General features: G+C 42.6%; 1 protein-coding gene across 2 annotated transcripts in view; it reads right to left on the bottom strand.

Moving 5' to 3' along the window:
- HORMAD2 (HORMA domain containing 2) overlaps positions 1-7365 on the bottom strand; it is a 50556-nt gene extending 43191 nt beyond the window's left edge. The window contains exons 1-3 of one of the 2 annotated variants that reach the window (XM_008142821.3): positions 7167-7365; positions 3340-3424; positions 1062-1203 (exon numbers count right to left, since the gene is read on the bottom strand). In XM_008142821.3, the coding sequence (XP_008141043.2) occupies positions 1062-1203; positions 3340-3390 (193 nt within the window). In that variant the 5' untranslated portion in view covers positions 3391-3424; positions 7167-7365. Of the gene's footprint in view, positions 1-1061; positions 1204-3339; positions 3425-6764; positions 6779-7166 lie in introns of those variants that run through there. The other variant, XM_054712790.1, reaches the window with a different exon arrangement.
- Positions 7366-16713: the final 9348 nt, after the last annotated feature.

Genomic DNA, 16713 nt, shown 5'->3' with positions numbered 1-16713 from the left:
TGCTGCTTCCTGGTTGCAAGTCTCATGGAGACCCTTAGAGTTTAGGAGAGAAAAGTAAGGATGCAGGCCTGAGGGAAGAAAGGTGTGTGTGTGTGCCTCCAAGAGAGAGACCGCACCTATTTATTTTTCAAAGGTAGTTCCTACTTTAGTAACAAATCAGCAAGATTTTCTGAATTGTTATCATAATCCAGCTTTTTTTTATAATCCAGCTTTTTGAACAAATAATAAGATTTTGAAAAATTGAGGAGTCCTAGGTACATTTTCTAAAAATTTCAACAGAAGAAAAGGAGTCAAAAAACAGCTTGTAATATAAGGAAATGAGATCATAAGTTTGAGGACACAAGAAACAAAAAGGCCCTGGCCAGGTGGCTCATTTGGTTAGAGCGTCATCCCAATATGCCAGGGTTGTGGGTTGGATCGGGGCACATACAAGTATCAACCAATGAATGCATAATTAAACGGAACAAATCAATGTTTCTCTTTCTCTCTCCCTTCCTCTCTCTCAAATCAAATGTTAAAAATACAAATAAAAAAGAAACAAAAGGAAGGCAAATTGAAGGCCTGGCATTGAGAAAGGACCAAAGCTGATTAAAGTAATAATTGTTTAAATATACATGCTAATCAACAAATGGGTTTGGCATGAATATGCACTTTTATAACATATTTACATATATGTTAATAGGAAGAAGAGTTTTCACCTGGCTCTCAATGCCAAAGTATAATTCAAAGAACAAATTTAATTGGATGCAAATCCATAGCATCCCAAATAGATTTTGATTTGGCTGCTGCTTTTATAGGTCTAGTTTAGATTTATTGGGCTTATCCATATAGATTTCTTTTCTCCTCAGTCTGTCATTTGTTATCTGGCCAGGAACTAATAGTTCCTATAAGTAAGACCACTAAACATAGTCAAATTAAAATGGAAAATTAATTAGCAAATTGTTCTTAAAGAACAGGCCCATAACTTGGACTCAGCACACTCTGCAAGAAATTAAGGTTTACTCCTGCCAAATAGAGAAAAGGGACATAATAGCCAAAGTAACCATTTAGTTAAACTTTACCTTCCAAACGGCGGTCTCCATAAGAGCTTTCTGGAAACAGGCCCCTTAAATATGTTATACATGAGATACAAGTAGCAAAAAGTTTCTTCACCATTGTCAATGACTCTTCCTTATCACTAATTTGGGATGGGAAAATTGGTCCCTGGAAAAAAAGGATGAAAAAGATTAGTATTCACACTGGCCTGTGTGCTCAGTGGTTGGCATCGGCCCTAGCACCCCCACCCCAATCCCACCTGCCCCCTCTAGAGCTGTCTGCTCTCTATCTATGAGTCTGTCTCTATTTTGCTTGGTAGTTCAGTTTGTTCATTAAATTCCACCTGAGTAAACTCATATGGTATTTGTCTTTCTCTGACTGACTTATTTCACTTAGCTATCATTTTGATAATACCTAATACATGAAAATACTATAAATACTGTAAAACAACACTGTTATAAATTATTTTAATAAGATAGTGTGATAATGACACATGATGTTTTACAGCTTAGCTGTCAAGTTACACGACCTAAGTTACTTTATTTCTCGGAGCTTCAGTTTCTTCCTTATTGCAAAGTTTAATTGAAATAATAATATACTAGTAAATCCCTTGGCACAGTGCCTGGCACATGGTAAGTGATGAATAAATGTTAGCTTCATAGTTATTATTATTGTCTAAAATATTAAATAGCAAAATCACTTAAAACTTACTGGGAGAAGTAGCTCATGTAGTCCAAACTACAAAGATCTATTTATATCAAAGGGTCAATTTGTTAATACTCAGTGAGAAAAATAACTGCCAAGTTGATTGCAATTCATATATATGGCTCAGCATCTTTGCCCCAGGAAGAAAGCACACTTAGAAAACTAAATGAGATCAGCAGCTTGGTGAGTATATTGAATTCGAGTAAGAAAGATGGCTGCCTTCTCTCTGCCACAATTCTCCTTCAACTTCAATATTTCCTATTTCTGCTACAGCTTAATATTCCTGAAACAATTATTTTACTCACTCTCCTGATCAAACCCACTGGCTTCCTATTGATTGCAGAATAAAGTATTAAGTTCCTTAGCCTTAAGATCCATATTATTTATCCTCAGAGTTCCTATTCAATTTTATTTACTATTTCTGTTCAACCATCCAATTCAGTAAGGATGGTTCTTTGTTATTCTCTGAAACATGCCACGCTCATTTTTTTATTCTGAGGCAAAGCATATGATAGGCTTCCCTCATGGAATTCTCTTTTCTCTCCTCTATTAAAATCATTTTCATCATTCAAGATTCACTTTAAGTCTATCTCCTTCATGAGGAACATACAAACTATTCCAGGCTATATAAAATCTATAAATTCTTATCATTTGTATTGCCTTACTCTCTTTCGCATATATTACTTTGTATATTGACTTAACTCCTGCAAATGTTAATTTAACCAGATTATAAACTTCTAGAAGATGAAGAGTCTTTTTTTTTTTTTTAATCCTCACCCGAGGATATGTTTTTATTGATTTTTAAAGAGGAAGAGAGAGAAACATCCATTTGGCCTCCTGTACTGGTCCCCACTGGGATCAAACCTGCAACCTAGGTATATGCCCTGACCAGGAATCAAACCCACACTCTTTTGGTATACAGGACGATGCTCCAACCAGCTGAGCCACCGGTCAGGGTGAAGTTTGTTATTTATTTATTCATTCAGAGGATAATACAGTATTACATACATATTATATGATATTGGGCTCTCAATGAATACATAAATGGTTCATTAATGAATGTCATGGGACAAGATAAACTTGCCAAAATAAACCAGCAAGTTTGCCTAGCCCTGGCATGCCCCCCACGCGTCCCAGCATACAAGTTTTTCTCATTGTTCTCTCCCTCAGTTCTTATAACTACATCATGTTGTACTTCAGAAGTTTCTTGTTTCAGGAAGTGAATGTCTAACAAAGAACCACTCTCTTTAAACATCTTTTTTGTTTCTGATTTCTTTTACCCTAGAAAATCTAAGTATATAAATATGAAACAACACCCAGTAAGTTATTTTGTAGGAGTCTATTCTAATTTTCTGAACATCCTCAGTCCATTAGGCAGTTAAAATATAGACATGCTCTGCCAGAAATTTTGTGCCAATTAACTGATAAAACTGCTGTTTAAAAAAATGCCAAAGATTAAAGTCATCATTCTGAACTGACTACATAGTCATCAATTTTCTTTTAATTCAATTTTTAAGTGAAATAGAGTTTATTAGTGAAGCAGTAAGATGGAGAATAGGCTACTGCAGAGACAGAGAAGCCATAATTCTTACTAAATACCTTATACGCCTTGCGAATTCTGATGGGGTGAGAGAGCTGAGCAATGGCCATTATAGTAACGTATCAGGATTCTTTTAAGTCTAACCTGCAAAAAAATAAATAAATAAAAGAAAGAAAAAATAAACCAATTAGAGACCTTGCCCAATATAATCCTTATTGTGAATTTTACAAAGAAATATTATAAAATTAGCATTTGACTATATTGTTTGGAAAATTAGTTTAATAAATATTTTGATCTCCACAAACAATTTTTTTTTAATTTGGCATAAAGTCTCTGGATCAGTTTTTCCAACCACCCAATGAAAATGTAAGTTGACTTACTTGTTCCCAAATACATTTGGAGGAGAAAAATATTATAAATCACCTAATGAGTCCTAGCTGGTTTGCCTCAGTGGATAGAGCATCGGGCTGCGGACTGAGGGGTCCCAGGATCAATTCCAGTCAAGGGCACATACTTCAATTGCAGGCTCAATCCCCGGCCCTGGTCGGGGCCCATGTGGGAGGCAACCAATTAATGTGTCTCTCTCATATCGATGTTTCTCTCTCTCTCCTCCTCCCTTCCACTCTCTCTAGAAATCAGCGGAAAAATGTCCTCTGGTGAGGATTGACCCCCCCATCAATAATATATTTTTTTCATCCTTGTTATTCCCTCAAAGTGTAACAGTGCTTTGCATATAGCAGCACCTCAAAATAATTTCTTGAATTAACTTCGTGTGTAATTGATTTTCAAAGCCAATTCAAAATTTAATGTTTATACTTCACACCCATTAGGTTGGCTATTCAAAAAAAAAAAAAAGGAAAATAACAAGAATTGGTGAGGATGTGGAAAAATTAAAACCACTACTGATGGGAATGCAAAATGGTGCAGCTGCTATGGAAACAGTATGGCAATTCCTCAAAAAGTTCAATAATCACCATATTATCCAGCAAATCCGCTTCTAAGTATATACCCAAAGCAAATGAAAGCAGGGATTCGAACAGATACTTGCATACCAATGTTCATAGCAGTATTATTTACAATAGCCAAAAGATGGGACTATCCATCAGCAGTTGGATTTTTTAAAATGTGGTATGTACAATGGAAAACTATTCAGCTTTATAAAGGAATGAAATCCTGATACATACTGCAACATGGGTAATATTATGCTAAGTGAAATAAGCCAGACACAAAAGGAAAAATATTGCATGATTCCACTTACATGAGGAAGGTAGTCAAATTCATAGACAGTAGCATAGAGGTTATCAGAGGTTGGCGGGTAGAAAGAATGGAAAGTTTAATGGGTACAGAGTCTCTGTTCAGGGTGATGAAAATTTCCTAGAAATGGATAGTGGTGATGGTTGTCTAACTCTGTGAATGAGCTTGGTGCCACTGAATTGTACACTTGAGAATGGTTGAGGTGGTGAATTTTGTTATGTACATTTTACCACAATAAAAACCATTGTTTAAAATACATCTAGGCACTCTGCCTCCCTGGAGCATGCCCACACCCATGCATGCATCCCCCACAGGCGTGCATCTCCTAAACTCTAGGACCCAGGAGGGGAGCAATGGGCAGCCAAGGCTCATCCCAGCTCACCCCTGAACCTATCTCCGAGGCCCCCTTTTCTGTGACTTCTCAGTGAGCCCAAGCAGCCCCGCCTAGGCGCTCTCCTGCTGCTTCTTCCATCTTAAGCTGTTCCTTAGGAAAAAAACTAAACGAAACAGGTTTTCTTTCCATTGCTTCACTCCATTAAAAAAAAAAAAAAAGGAAGTAAATTTCCCCTTTTCTTTTCAAAGGCTTTAATCTAAACTGTGGCTTCTTTTCAAGGTTTTATCCAGTTCTGACCAAAATATTTGTAAAATAGTCCGTTAAAAGAAATTCCATTCTGGGTCACCCTGTGACCTGTTTTTGTGTATAGATTAATGCAAGATTCTGGAAGATTTTGCAAATAAAAGAGGGCAGACTTATTTGAGGCCACCAGGTGGTGACAGAGATAATGAACAGGTAATGATTCCTCTCAAATGACTTCTTCAGAGCAGCACTAGGGGACGCTCTCTTACAGTATTTCATCTGAGACTGAAAACCCCCTAAGGCTTCTCTGGTCCTTAAAGATTCCAACAAATGACTTCAGACTATAACTTCATTTCTGAGTGTAACCTTCAACTCTGACTCAACATGTCAACTGTTTCCCTTAATGACTGCGAGAAATAAGACAGGGCCCAAGCCAGGTGGCTCCGTCGGTTGGAACGTTGTCCCATACACCAAAACATGGTGGGTTTGATCCCCAGGCAGGCATGTACCAGAGGCAACTGATCAGTTTCTCTCCCCTTTCCTCTCTCAACATAAATGGTCTCTACAACTGAAGAGACATCCTCTACAACTAATCCAGTCCCTTTTAAAGAAAAGGGTAAACAATTCAGTGGAGGAAGGGTAGTCTTTATAACCAGCTAGAGGCCCAGTGCACGAAATTCATGCACTCGGGAGGGGGGCAGGGCGCCTCAGCCCGGCCTGCGCCCTCTCCCAGTCTGGGAGCCCATGAGGGGGTCCGACTGATGGCAGTCGGACATCCTTAGCGCTGTCACAGAGGCGGGAGAGGCTCCCGCCACCATCGCTGTGCTCCCCTGGCTTCTGGCTGAGCCGCTGAGGGACCACACTGACCACCAGGGGGCAACTCCTGCGTTGAGTGTCTGCCCCCTAGAGGTCAGTGTGCATCATAGCCAGGGTCATTCTGCCATTGGGTTGATTTGCATATTAGCCTTTTTTTATATAGGAGGATAGTGTTGGTGCAATAATAGGAAATCCATAAGGTATGGGGGGGGGGGGAGAGGGGGGTTTTAGGTGAGAAACTCAACCTAAATCTCACACCACATACAAATACTAATTCAAAATGGGTCATGTATTTAAATTTAAAATATAAAACTATAAAGAAGAGGAAAGCAAAGTCCAGCAAGAGGACTTGGTTTGCCAAAGGTCATCCAGGGCCTCGAGGGATCCCCCTTGAGTCTGTTTTCATAAATTACTAGCCCCTCCCCCACCCCACCCCACCCCTTTTAACACATCCCATTTGGCCCCATAATGCCCCTGCTCCAGGTTCACTCAGAGGAAATGGTTTCCACTCTATTAGCTTTTTGGTGTGTTTTTTAATATCTTCTTCGCGCCACGTTAATTATTCATTCATTCAACGTTTTTACTGGGCGACTACAATGTGCTAAGCTTCCCCTTAGGATTACAAAAATGTAAAAAAAAGACTGTCCACACATCTCCAAAGATTTACGGCTCCTTGGGGGAAGAAATGAGATGGTCGCCCTAATTAGATTAAGCGCTCTTTGAAGAGCAAGAACCATATTTCTTTTTCTTTTTTTTTTTTCCGTTTTCACCAGCCAAGGACACGATGTACCCACAGGGCTGGGCCAAACTTGAACCCGTTTTTGGTGATTGGCTAACCTCCGCGTTTCAAGACACTCTCTCCCCGGTGCTGTTTGGGGAACTAAAGTCCACCGAGATTAAAGGGCACATCCTGGATAAAAGTGAAAGGAGAGCTGAGGTCCCTCGGTGGCGGGGACTCCGCCCCACACGGTTGGGTATCGATTCTGGCAGGAAACCAACATGGCGGCGAGAGAAAAACCGGGCCTGGCTCACAGCGATCTCGAAGGTTCCACACCCGGCTCCCTGCAACACGCAGCGTCCTGGTCGCCTTAGCCAGCTTCCTCTCCCAGACGGATTCCTTCTCTTCCCCCGAAAAGCTCGACGGAAAAGCTCCCTAAGATGGTGGCAAATGGGGTGTTCCCCGCCTCCCCTGGGAAACGTGACCACCGTCGTCGCCGACCGCGGAGGGGTCCGTGTTACCTAGAAGCTTCCCCCCCGGCCTTCTCCTCGGCCCCGGAGTGTCTCCTCACAGTATGTGGCGCCCCAGCGATACACTTTCAAACCGAACCGAAACTCTCCGGTGAAGAGAAAAGAAAAAGTTCACAGAAGCCTTAGAAGACGAGCAATCGTCAAGGGCCCTTTTCCCCGCAGGCCTCGCTCGCCCGCCCGCCTCCCGCCGCGGGGGCCACAACGGCCTTTTCCGGTTCAAACCCGCCTCTCGAGCTCATGAATAATCAACCAGGTCTTCTCGGGGGGCGGGGCGGAGCCCTTCATGAATAATTCATCACCTCTCGGAGCGTACGCTGGCGTCCGTCCTCTCCCTGCTTCATGAATATGCAAATAAGAGCCGAGCGGCGTCCAATAGGCCCCTGGCAGGCCCGGCCCCCTCCACGCCCGGCCCCCTTAACACCGGCCCGTGTTCCCGGCCGGACACCTGTTGACAGTTTCCTACCCCCCCTCACGCCGACGGCCTGGCGTCTCTGTTCCGGCGTTTCCAGCCCTTCCGAAGCCTGGCCCGGCGCTCCGGGGCCTGGGTGACCCGCGTCGAGCACGGGGCGCCGCGGGAAACCCGGGGTGCGGGGCTACACAGGACCCAACGGCGCCTTCGACTTGGGTAACCGGTACCTCGAGGACAACCTGCCGCGGGGCTTCCTGGGGAGACGCCTCCCTTCCCCACCCCCACCCCCCACAGGTGAGGCGGCAGCGGGGAGGCCCTTGCGGGCCCGGGGAGGGTCTGGGGGCCGGGAGGGGTCTGGGTGAGAGGCCGAGGGCTAATGCGAAGCCTTGGCCGCGGGCCCCGGGGTCCCAGAGAGACCTGAGGCCCTCGCCGGGCAGCGTGGGGGAGGGGGCGCTAGAGCCTGGAGGGGCCAGGGCCCGCGCGGAAGGGGGATTTGGAGGTCCGGACGGCAGAACTTGCAACCCTCGACGGCATCTCCACTTCTTTCCTATGCATAGACCCAACATGGCATTGTCTTCAGCATTAATTTGTAATCATGCAAATAAAACGTGCACACGTTCTCCCTACCCTGCCCCTAAGCCCGGTCCCTTAGGCCGGGGTGCCCCCCCCGGGAGCGGCTCCTCGCCCCGGAGCCTTTTCCCCGTGTTGAGGTGCACCCTTAGGACCTGCCCCGTGGAGCTTTGCTCAGGTGCGTGCCGTCCCCGGAACCGCTGCCACGGGATCTCCTAAGGGAGTGGATGAAGCCGTGGGGCACGTGAAGTTTGTTTTTCACTTTGTTTCTGAAAGTAAAGTGGGGGAAGGGGGAGGGAGTCAAGTTGGTCAAAACACGAGTTGATAAAATAATGACTAACATCAAAAGTTGGGATTGTAATATTCCTTTAGAGCAGGGTTCCTCAACCTCAGCTGTAAGGCACTTCCACCCCCCTTCCCAAACCGTGGCAACCCAAAATGTCTCCAGACATTGTCAAACGTACCCCGGGAGGGGGCGGGGAGAGGGCAAAATCGCCCTTAGTTGGGAACTGCTACTATAATCCTGTGCTTTCCAGCATTAACTGCTCGTTAAGCTCCAGCCACACAGATGGTCTCTCTCTCTCTCTCTCTCTCTCTCTCTCTCTCTCTCTCTCTCTCTCTCTCTCTCTCTCTCTCTGCTCCAGCCCTTTTCAACCTCCGCTTTTACCAGCTCCCTTCTGGCTAAATCGCTAGCCCTCCACGCTGGCTGCTTGGTTCTCATCTGCCTGTGGGTCTCAGCTCAGTCAACTACCACGGTCTCCAAAGAGCTTTCCCCCTCCGGCCTATGCTAAAGGCAGTCCACCCCACACCCACCCCTAAATACAGTTATTCCCTCTCATTATTATTTCCTTCATAGAACTTCCCACAATCTGGGTTTTATATTTTATTTGTTAGCCTGTGGTTTTTTTGTGTGTTTTTTTCTCCTCCACCTCCTAGTCCAGTGGTCGGCAAACTCATTAGTCAACAGAGCCAAATATCAACAGCACAACGATTGAAATTTCTTTTGAGAGCCAAATTTTTTAAACTTAAACTTCTTCTAACGCCACTTCTTCAAAATAGACTCGCCCAGGTCGTGGTATTTTGTGGAAGAGCCACACTCAAGGGGCCAAAGAGCCGCATGTGGCTCGCGAGCCGCAGTTTGCCGACTGCCTGGCACACTCAATGAACATTGCTGGACTGAAACAATACATTAGCTTCTCTCCCTCCTAAGGGCTCTGGAGTTTCTCCTCCTCCTTTCTGTCTTCAGTGCCTGCTGGTTTCCTTGTAACTTTGCATGAATGAGCACCTGTGGAGCTGTGGGGAGAGCCTTCCCTTTCCCCCTGACTTAGGAACGCCTTGAGGACACTGCCCTTTATGATGTTCATTGAAGGTATTCACAGAGCTAGGTGAATGACCTCGCCTAACCCCAGACTTAAGGAATAAATATTAGGCAATTAAAAATGGACAGTGCTACAGGGGGCTTTAGAAATCATCAAAGTCTAGTCTCTTGCTTTATAGATTAGAGTTTAAGTCATTTGCTCAAGGTCCCTAAGCTTGTTCAGAGACACCAAGTCACAAGTACAACCCATGGTCTCACACCTCTCCTTTCAGTCTCTTTCTTACCTCCAGCCAGTCTAATTTCTGATACTCTTCTGCGAAGCTGACTTAGCACTCATTCAGACACAGAAATCCCAAGCCAAAGACTTGCTTCCTGTCTCCTAAAAGCGTTTGAGCTCGTATTCTTCCTCTTTTTTTAAAAAAAAATCCTGTTCATTGATTTTTAGAGAGAAACATCCATGTGAGACAGAAACATCGATTGGTTGCCTCCTGCACGACCTGGGCCGGGCATCGAACCCCCAACCTAGTTATGTTCCCTCACTGGGAATGGAACTCGTGACCTTTCAGTGTACAGACAGCGCTCCAACCAACCGAGCCACACCGGCCAGGGCTATACTTTCATCTTTGATTAAATACAGACTTAGGGATAATAGCCTAATGAACTCAAAAGTGCTATATGATATTCAGACAATTTCCCAGCTTCTTTTGTACCTTTCAGTGATAAGAGATTGGGAATTTTCCCTGTTACTTATTTGTTTTGGAAAGAAAAAATGTGCATTGTGGTAGAAATTGATCATTGTTTAGAAATTTCCAAATAACCACTTGTTAAAGTTTTGCCAAACCCTGTGAAATGTGAAACAGGTGAAAATAGAGGGGAAGGTACCTTTTTGAGATGACTTTCATTGCCTAAAGCTAACCTTTCTCTCTCTAGATATGTTTCATTCTACTCTGTGAACCTGGAACAGTTGTCACTCCTCATTAATCAGTCTCCAGTTAGACCTTGGTTTTGAGAATTAAAGACATTTTTCCTTCTCACACATTGTTAGTAGAGTCTTGTGGAGTAATGCTGTCAGCTTTCAGAATCTTGGAGTTGCTTCGGAGGCATCTGACAGCACACTGATTGTCATGGGAAATAGATACCGTTTGTCTGACTGATTGAAACTCTCGCTATCAGGTTCGGTTTAACCTTGGGAATCTTCTCCAAAAGATGCTTTTCTTGAGGGTTATCAAAATAGACATCCTATATAATAAAAGAGTAATATGCAAATTGACCCTAAGGGCAGAATGACCAGAACAACCACTTGACCAGTCACTGTGAGGCTCACTGACCACCTCTCGGTTCCTTCCCCTGGCCAGTAGGCTCCGATCGCCCAATGGCAAACGGGGAACTGGGCGTGGGTGGCAGCGGGGGGCAGGGCCGGCTGCAGGCAGCCAGGGAAGATGGCCCTGATCTCAGGCCAGACCTAGGGACCATACCCACGCACGAATTTCGTGCACCGGGCCTCTAGTATTGACTATAAAATGTATTCCCAGGAGGACATCTCTAGATGAGGCTCTCTCTTCAATGTATGTCATGATACCAAATAGAGAAAAGAGATTAGGGTGGAGAGAGCAGCTAAGTAGAAAGTATGGTTTCTTTATCCTGTTTGCATTCAACTTTTATTAGAACTCTTAAAATCATCGTAACTCCCAATCATCGTAAAGCTGACAGCACCATACTTACTCATTCATCAAGCATTTATTCTGCTTGGCACTGTGAGGACCAGAGAGAGAATGATCGGTCCCCGAGCTGTGGAAGTTTACAGTTAATAAGAGAGGGAAATACTGTAAACACATTACTCACATAGAAAATAGTCTGCAGATATTAATGCAGATATCAATGATGCGATAGCGTGTAGAGAAGGAAGCTATGCATTCTGATTAGGGAATCAAGACAACTTCACAAAGGAGCTGGCTTTTTAGAAGGACAGCGTATGCATATCATTTCCTTTGCTCATTCTTTGGCAATGGTTAGACTACGTTAAACGAATAACATTTGCCCACCGCTTTAAAACTAGGAAAGAAAAAGTGGAAGATCCTTTTTACTTGTGGAAGCAACCTGCTTCTGAAAGCTAAACGTTGCCTTTGCAATTCCAAGTGCCTCGGTCATGGTTATTAGGAGAGAATCCCCTTTCATCTTTGACTTCTTCCTCACTGAGGTTACGTCAGATGTGGCTCTCTCATGCCAGCTGTATTATTTCAAACCTTCTCATTTCTGCATTAGGGTATTATTTTATCCTGATCTCCACTGGGGCATGCAGTTGCCAGGTGTGTGTTTTTAGCGGGGGGGATGTCAGTAATGTTTATAAATGTGTTTATGAGTGTGACTCTGGTCCTTAAATTTTCAGTATTTCTGAGAAGGAAAGAGAGGCTAAATGATTTCGATAACTAAGTTTTAAATCAAGCCTCTATGTGTAAACTGTTATATTGCCTAACTTATTTAGGGTATTTTTTTTTTTTTAAAGAGAAAGCAAAAGATAAAGGATTGCCAGCTTGGCTTTAGCTTCTGAATTTGATCCATTCTTTGGCAGCCAAAGAGAAGCCAATCAATATGATATAAGCCCTGACTGTAAGGTCTAAATCTGAGCTCCTACTCTTTCTGCCTACTCTCTGTCAACCTACAAAATATAACTCCATGTGTAGGTGGCAATTTATTACAGACCTCATGGCCACTCGAGAGTTGCATATCAATTTCTGCATCCTTCAAATTGATCTTTGCTGACGGGCAGAAGAGTCTCCATGTGGGTTGTGTGTTTCTGGGAAAGCCTGGGGTCTAATGAATTGGAACAGGAAATGACAGGGGATGCAAGCGACAGGCCTGCATGAGTGCCCTACGAAGAATGTTGTCAAGGACATTATTGAGTTCTCAAGCATTGGAGCAATGCTCTGCTGACTACTTGGTTCTGTTTCTTGCTGACTAGGAAGTTTTGGTGACGTGGAAAATGATGTTCTTTCTCTTAATGTTTATCATTTAATAGAAAAGGTTTCAAATGAAATAGATTTTAAACTGACTTTTCAAGATTACTACTTGGTACATCTGCACAGAAATCTGAGATGATGTTCAAAAATTACCCCACTACTGACAGCCCATATTTTAAGGCCTTTTACTTTACTAGTATACACATTTGATGCTTGGAAAATGTCAGTTACCAAAAAATGGTTTAGAACTCCTGCTGGACCACAGTGTAGCCGTGGGCACAAGGGGGGCTTTGTTTCTTCCGTAGTTTATAGTATAAACAGGGTGGGGAATGTCTGGCCTGTGGGCCATACAAGGCCCGTGAAATCATTTGGTCTGGCCCTGCCAACGCATTACAGGTGAATTAATTAAATATTTGACCAAATATAGCAGGCTAATTTTTAAAATATATATCTTTATTGATTTCAGAGAGGAGGGGAGAGGGAAAGAGAGATAGAAACATCAATGATGAGAATCATTGATTGGCTGTCTCCTGCACGTCCCCTAATGGGGATCAAGCCTGCAACCCAGGCATGTGCCCTTGACCGGAATCGAAACTGGGACCCTTCAGTCCGCAGGCTGATGCTCTATCCACTGAGCCAAACCAGCTAGGGCGAGGCTAATTTTTAAGTTGGTAATTTTGTATGGCCCATGAATGATGTTATAAATTTCCAAATGGCCCGTGGCAGAAAAAGGTTCCCCACCCCTGGTTAATACTAACTTAATAAATTACATGTGTAAGTACTAATGACCTCTGATGGGAAGGTCCCTAGTTTAAGATTCAGAGTACTAACGATCTTCACATGATATGAATTAAATAACACAAAACATATAAGGCAGACTTTTCTAACATTTCTTCTCATTAACCAAACAAACAAAAACCAATTTCTTCCTAGGTAGATAAAGAAAGGTTAAACAACTGGAAAGTAAGAAATCACAGAAAAATTACCTACATAGCTTGAAAAATAGAAGGGAGAAAGAATTGCATGAGCTTTACTATAATTTACACCTAAAAGAACTACCCAGGAAGCCAGATTTCTGTGAAAGCCATCGTCTCAGTGTGCCAGGGGCTCTCTTAACCTGAGTCACAGTGCTCAGAACAGAAAGATGTATTATAGCAGTGATGGGCAACCTTTTGAGCTTGGTGTGTCAAACTTCGCCAAAAAACTGAGCATAACTCGGGTAGTGTGTCACTTGGAGGAAAAAACATTATTTCGCAAATGTTTCATCCTCAGGAGCAGCAAATGTTTCATCCTCAGGAGCAGCAAATGTTTCATCTTTGGCATGTGGCCGCCTTAGCGGCCGCGTGTCATCAGAAATGGCTACATGTGTCAGTGCTGACACGCGTGTCATAGGTTCGCCATCACTGTATTATAGTAAGAGGCAATGAGAGAATCCAAAGTATGACCTTATCAATAACCTGTGGACATCCCTCTCCCCTTTATTTGTTGCAAAGTGGCTAGACTTAGGACGTTTAATCAACACGTTGAGTAAATGCACAAATGTTATTGGAAGAATACAAAATAGTTTCAAAGCGATTAACTGGGATGTATTCACATTATGCATAGTGGAGTTGATCTTTGAAAAAATGCATTCCACCCCTAACTGGTTTGGCTCAGTGGATAGAGCGTCGGCCTTCGGACTGAAGGGTCCCAGGTTCGATTCCGCTCAAGGGCATGTACCTTGGTTGCAGGCACATCCCCAATAGGGGGTGTGCAGGAGGCAGTTGATGGATGTTTCTGACTCTATCCCTCTCCCTTCCTCTCTGTAAAAAATCAATAAAATATATATTTTTTAAAAAGAAGAAAAAATGCATTCCAATTCCCTTTTTCTGTTGATCATATTATTTTCCCATTTATCATTATTTGAAACCATTATTTTCATATTTTCCTTTCATTCTTTAGTCCTTGGTTTCCTTTACTTATTTGAACATATTGAGCTTAAAGTTTTTGTCTAGTAATTTCTCTTGACTGTGAGTGTGTATGTGTGTGTGATACTCTTGTTTCTTTGCATATCTTGTAATTTTTATTGAAAACTTGACATTTAAAATATAGTGTGGCAGTTCTGGAAACCAGATCCCCTGCCTTTTCAGAGCTTGTTGTTGCTATTTACTTGTTTAGTGACTTTCCTGAACAAATTTTATAAAATCTGTATTATTTGGCACAGCCGGTGTGGCTCAGTGGTTGAGCATCGATTCCCGGTCAGGGCACATGCCAGGGTTGTAGGCTCTATCCCCAGTAGAGGGGCATGCAGGAGGCAGCTGATCAATGTTTCTCTCTCATCGTTGATGTTTCTAGCTCTCCCTCTCCCTTTTTCTCTCTCTAAAAAATAAAAATATTTTTAAAAATCTGTATTTGTTTTTTAAATATATTTTTTATTGATTTCAGAGAGGAAGGGAGAGAGATAGAAACATCAACGATGAGAGAGAAACATTGATCAGCTGCCTCCTCACCCCCCCCCCCCCCCCCACTAGGGATGGAACCGGAAATCTGGGCATGTGTCCTTGACCAGAATTGAACCTGGGACCCTTAAATCCATAGGCCAATGCTCTATCCACTAAGCAAAACTGGCTAGGGCCTGTATTATTTGTTATGTGTGGCTATAGAAGTCTCTGCTTGAAAACCATTCTCTTTTTAAATTTTTCGGTATTGATTTTAAACAGAGGAAGGGAGAAGGAGGGAAAGAGATTTGTTTTTCACCCATTCCTGTGCCCTGACGGGGATTGAACCCATAACCTTTGGTGTATTGGGATGTGTTCCAACTAATTGAGCCCCCAGCTAGGGTGAACCCATTCTCTTTTAGTCTTCCTTTTCCCTTTGTCCCACATGCAATCATTGGCTGAGATTTAGTAGTTTTACTTACATAACTTTTCTGGCATTTATTTCCTCCTTTCATTCTCCTGTCACCCACTCTATCTCAGGTCCTGGTTACTTCTTACCTTGATTACTGTAGAAATATCCAAATTGAGCAGTCCCCTTTCTGATTTAAACTGTACTGTTTTTTTCTTTCTAAATATGGTTTAATCATTGTCTTCACCCTAACTAGTAATATCCTCCCCCCCCAAAAAAAAAATGCAAGGACGATTACATTAGAGGAGAGACACCCATTTTGGTAAACGGAAGAATCTTGTAGCAAAGGAGTAACTGCAGATGTAGTGTAAGAAGTGACTGATAGCATACAGTTCTAGAGGGAGAAGGAAAGAATTGAACTAGGAACCAGGCTTAGTGGTTGAGTGTTGACCTATGAACCAAGAGGTCATGGTCTGGAAATTTGATCTGGAAACAAATTTTATATTCTTTGGTCATCCTTGGAATCATTTACCAGGTTCTTAGCCTTTCTTGTTTTTATTTGTCTCGAGGTATTTCTCAATTTCCCTTGAGATTTCTTCTTTGACGCATTGGTTGTTCAAGTGTGTTGTTTAATTTCCACATATTTGCGAACTTTCCAGTTTTCCTTTTGCTGTGGCTTTCTAGTTTTATCCATGTGATCAGAAAATATACTTGGTATGATTTCAACTTCTTAAATTTCTTAAGACTTGTTTTATAATCTATTCTGGAGAATGTTCCATATGATTTTGAGATGGTGTATTCTGCTGTGGTTTGGTGGAGTATTCTGTATGTCTGTTAGGTTCAATTGGTTTATAGTGTTCAAGTCCTGTTTCCTCCTTGATCTATCTGGTCACTCCATCCATTATTGAAAGTTGGAAATTGAAATCTATTATTATTATTTGTTACTATCTATTTCTCACAATAATTCTGTCAGTTTGCTTCATATATTTTGGTACTCTGATGTTATGTGCATGTATATTTGTAATTGTTAAATCTTCCTGTTGAATTGCCCTTTTATCATTATATAATGTTCTTCTTTGTCTCTTGTAACAGTTTTTGACTTTAAGTCTATTTTTTCTGCTTTCTTTTGGTTATCATTTGCATGAAATATCTTTCCAGCCTTTCACTTTCACCTTATATGTGCCCTTATATCTAAAGTGAGTCTCTTGTAGACAGCATATAGTTGGATTTTGTTGCTGTTGTTTTAAATATATTTTTATTGATTTCAGAGAGGAAGGAAGAGGGAGAGAGAGAAACATCAATGATGAGAATCATCCATCGGTTGCCTCCTGCACATCCCACACTGGGGATTGAGCGCAACCGGGCATGTGCCCTGACCAGGAATAGAACTGTGACCTCCTGGCTCAACCACTGAGCATGCGGGGCTGAGCTTTGTTGTTGTTTTTATCCATTCAGCCA

The sequence above is a fragment of the Eptesicus fuscus genome, chromosome 23 (assembly GCF_027574615.1).
Source record: "Eptesicus fuscus isolate TK198812 chromosome 23, DD_ASM_mEF_20220401, whole genome shotgun sequence".
In the NCBI taxonomy this organism is placed as follows: Eukaryota; Metazoa; Chordata; class Mammalia; order Chiroptera; family Vespertilionidae; genus Eptesicus; species Eptesicus fuscus.
This window is presented reverse-complemented; position numbering and strand designations above follow the sequence as displayed.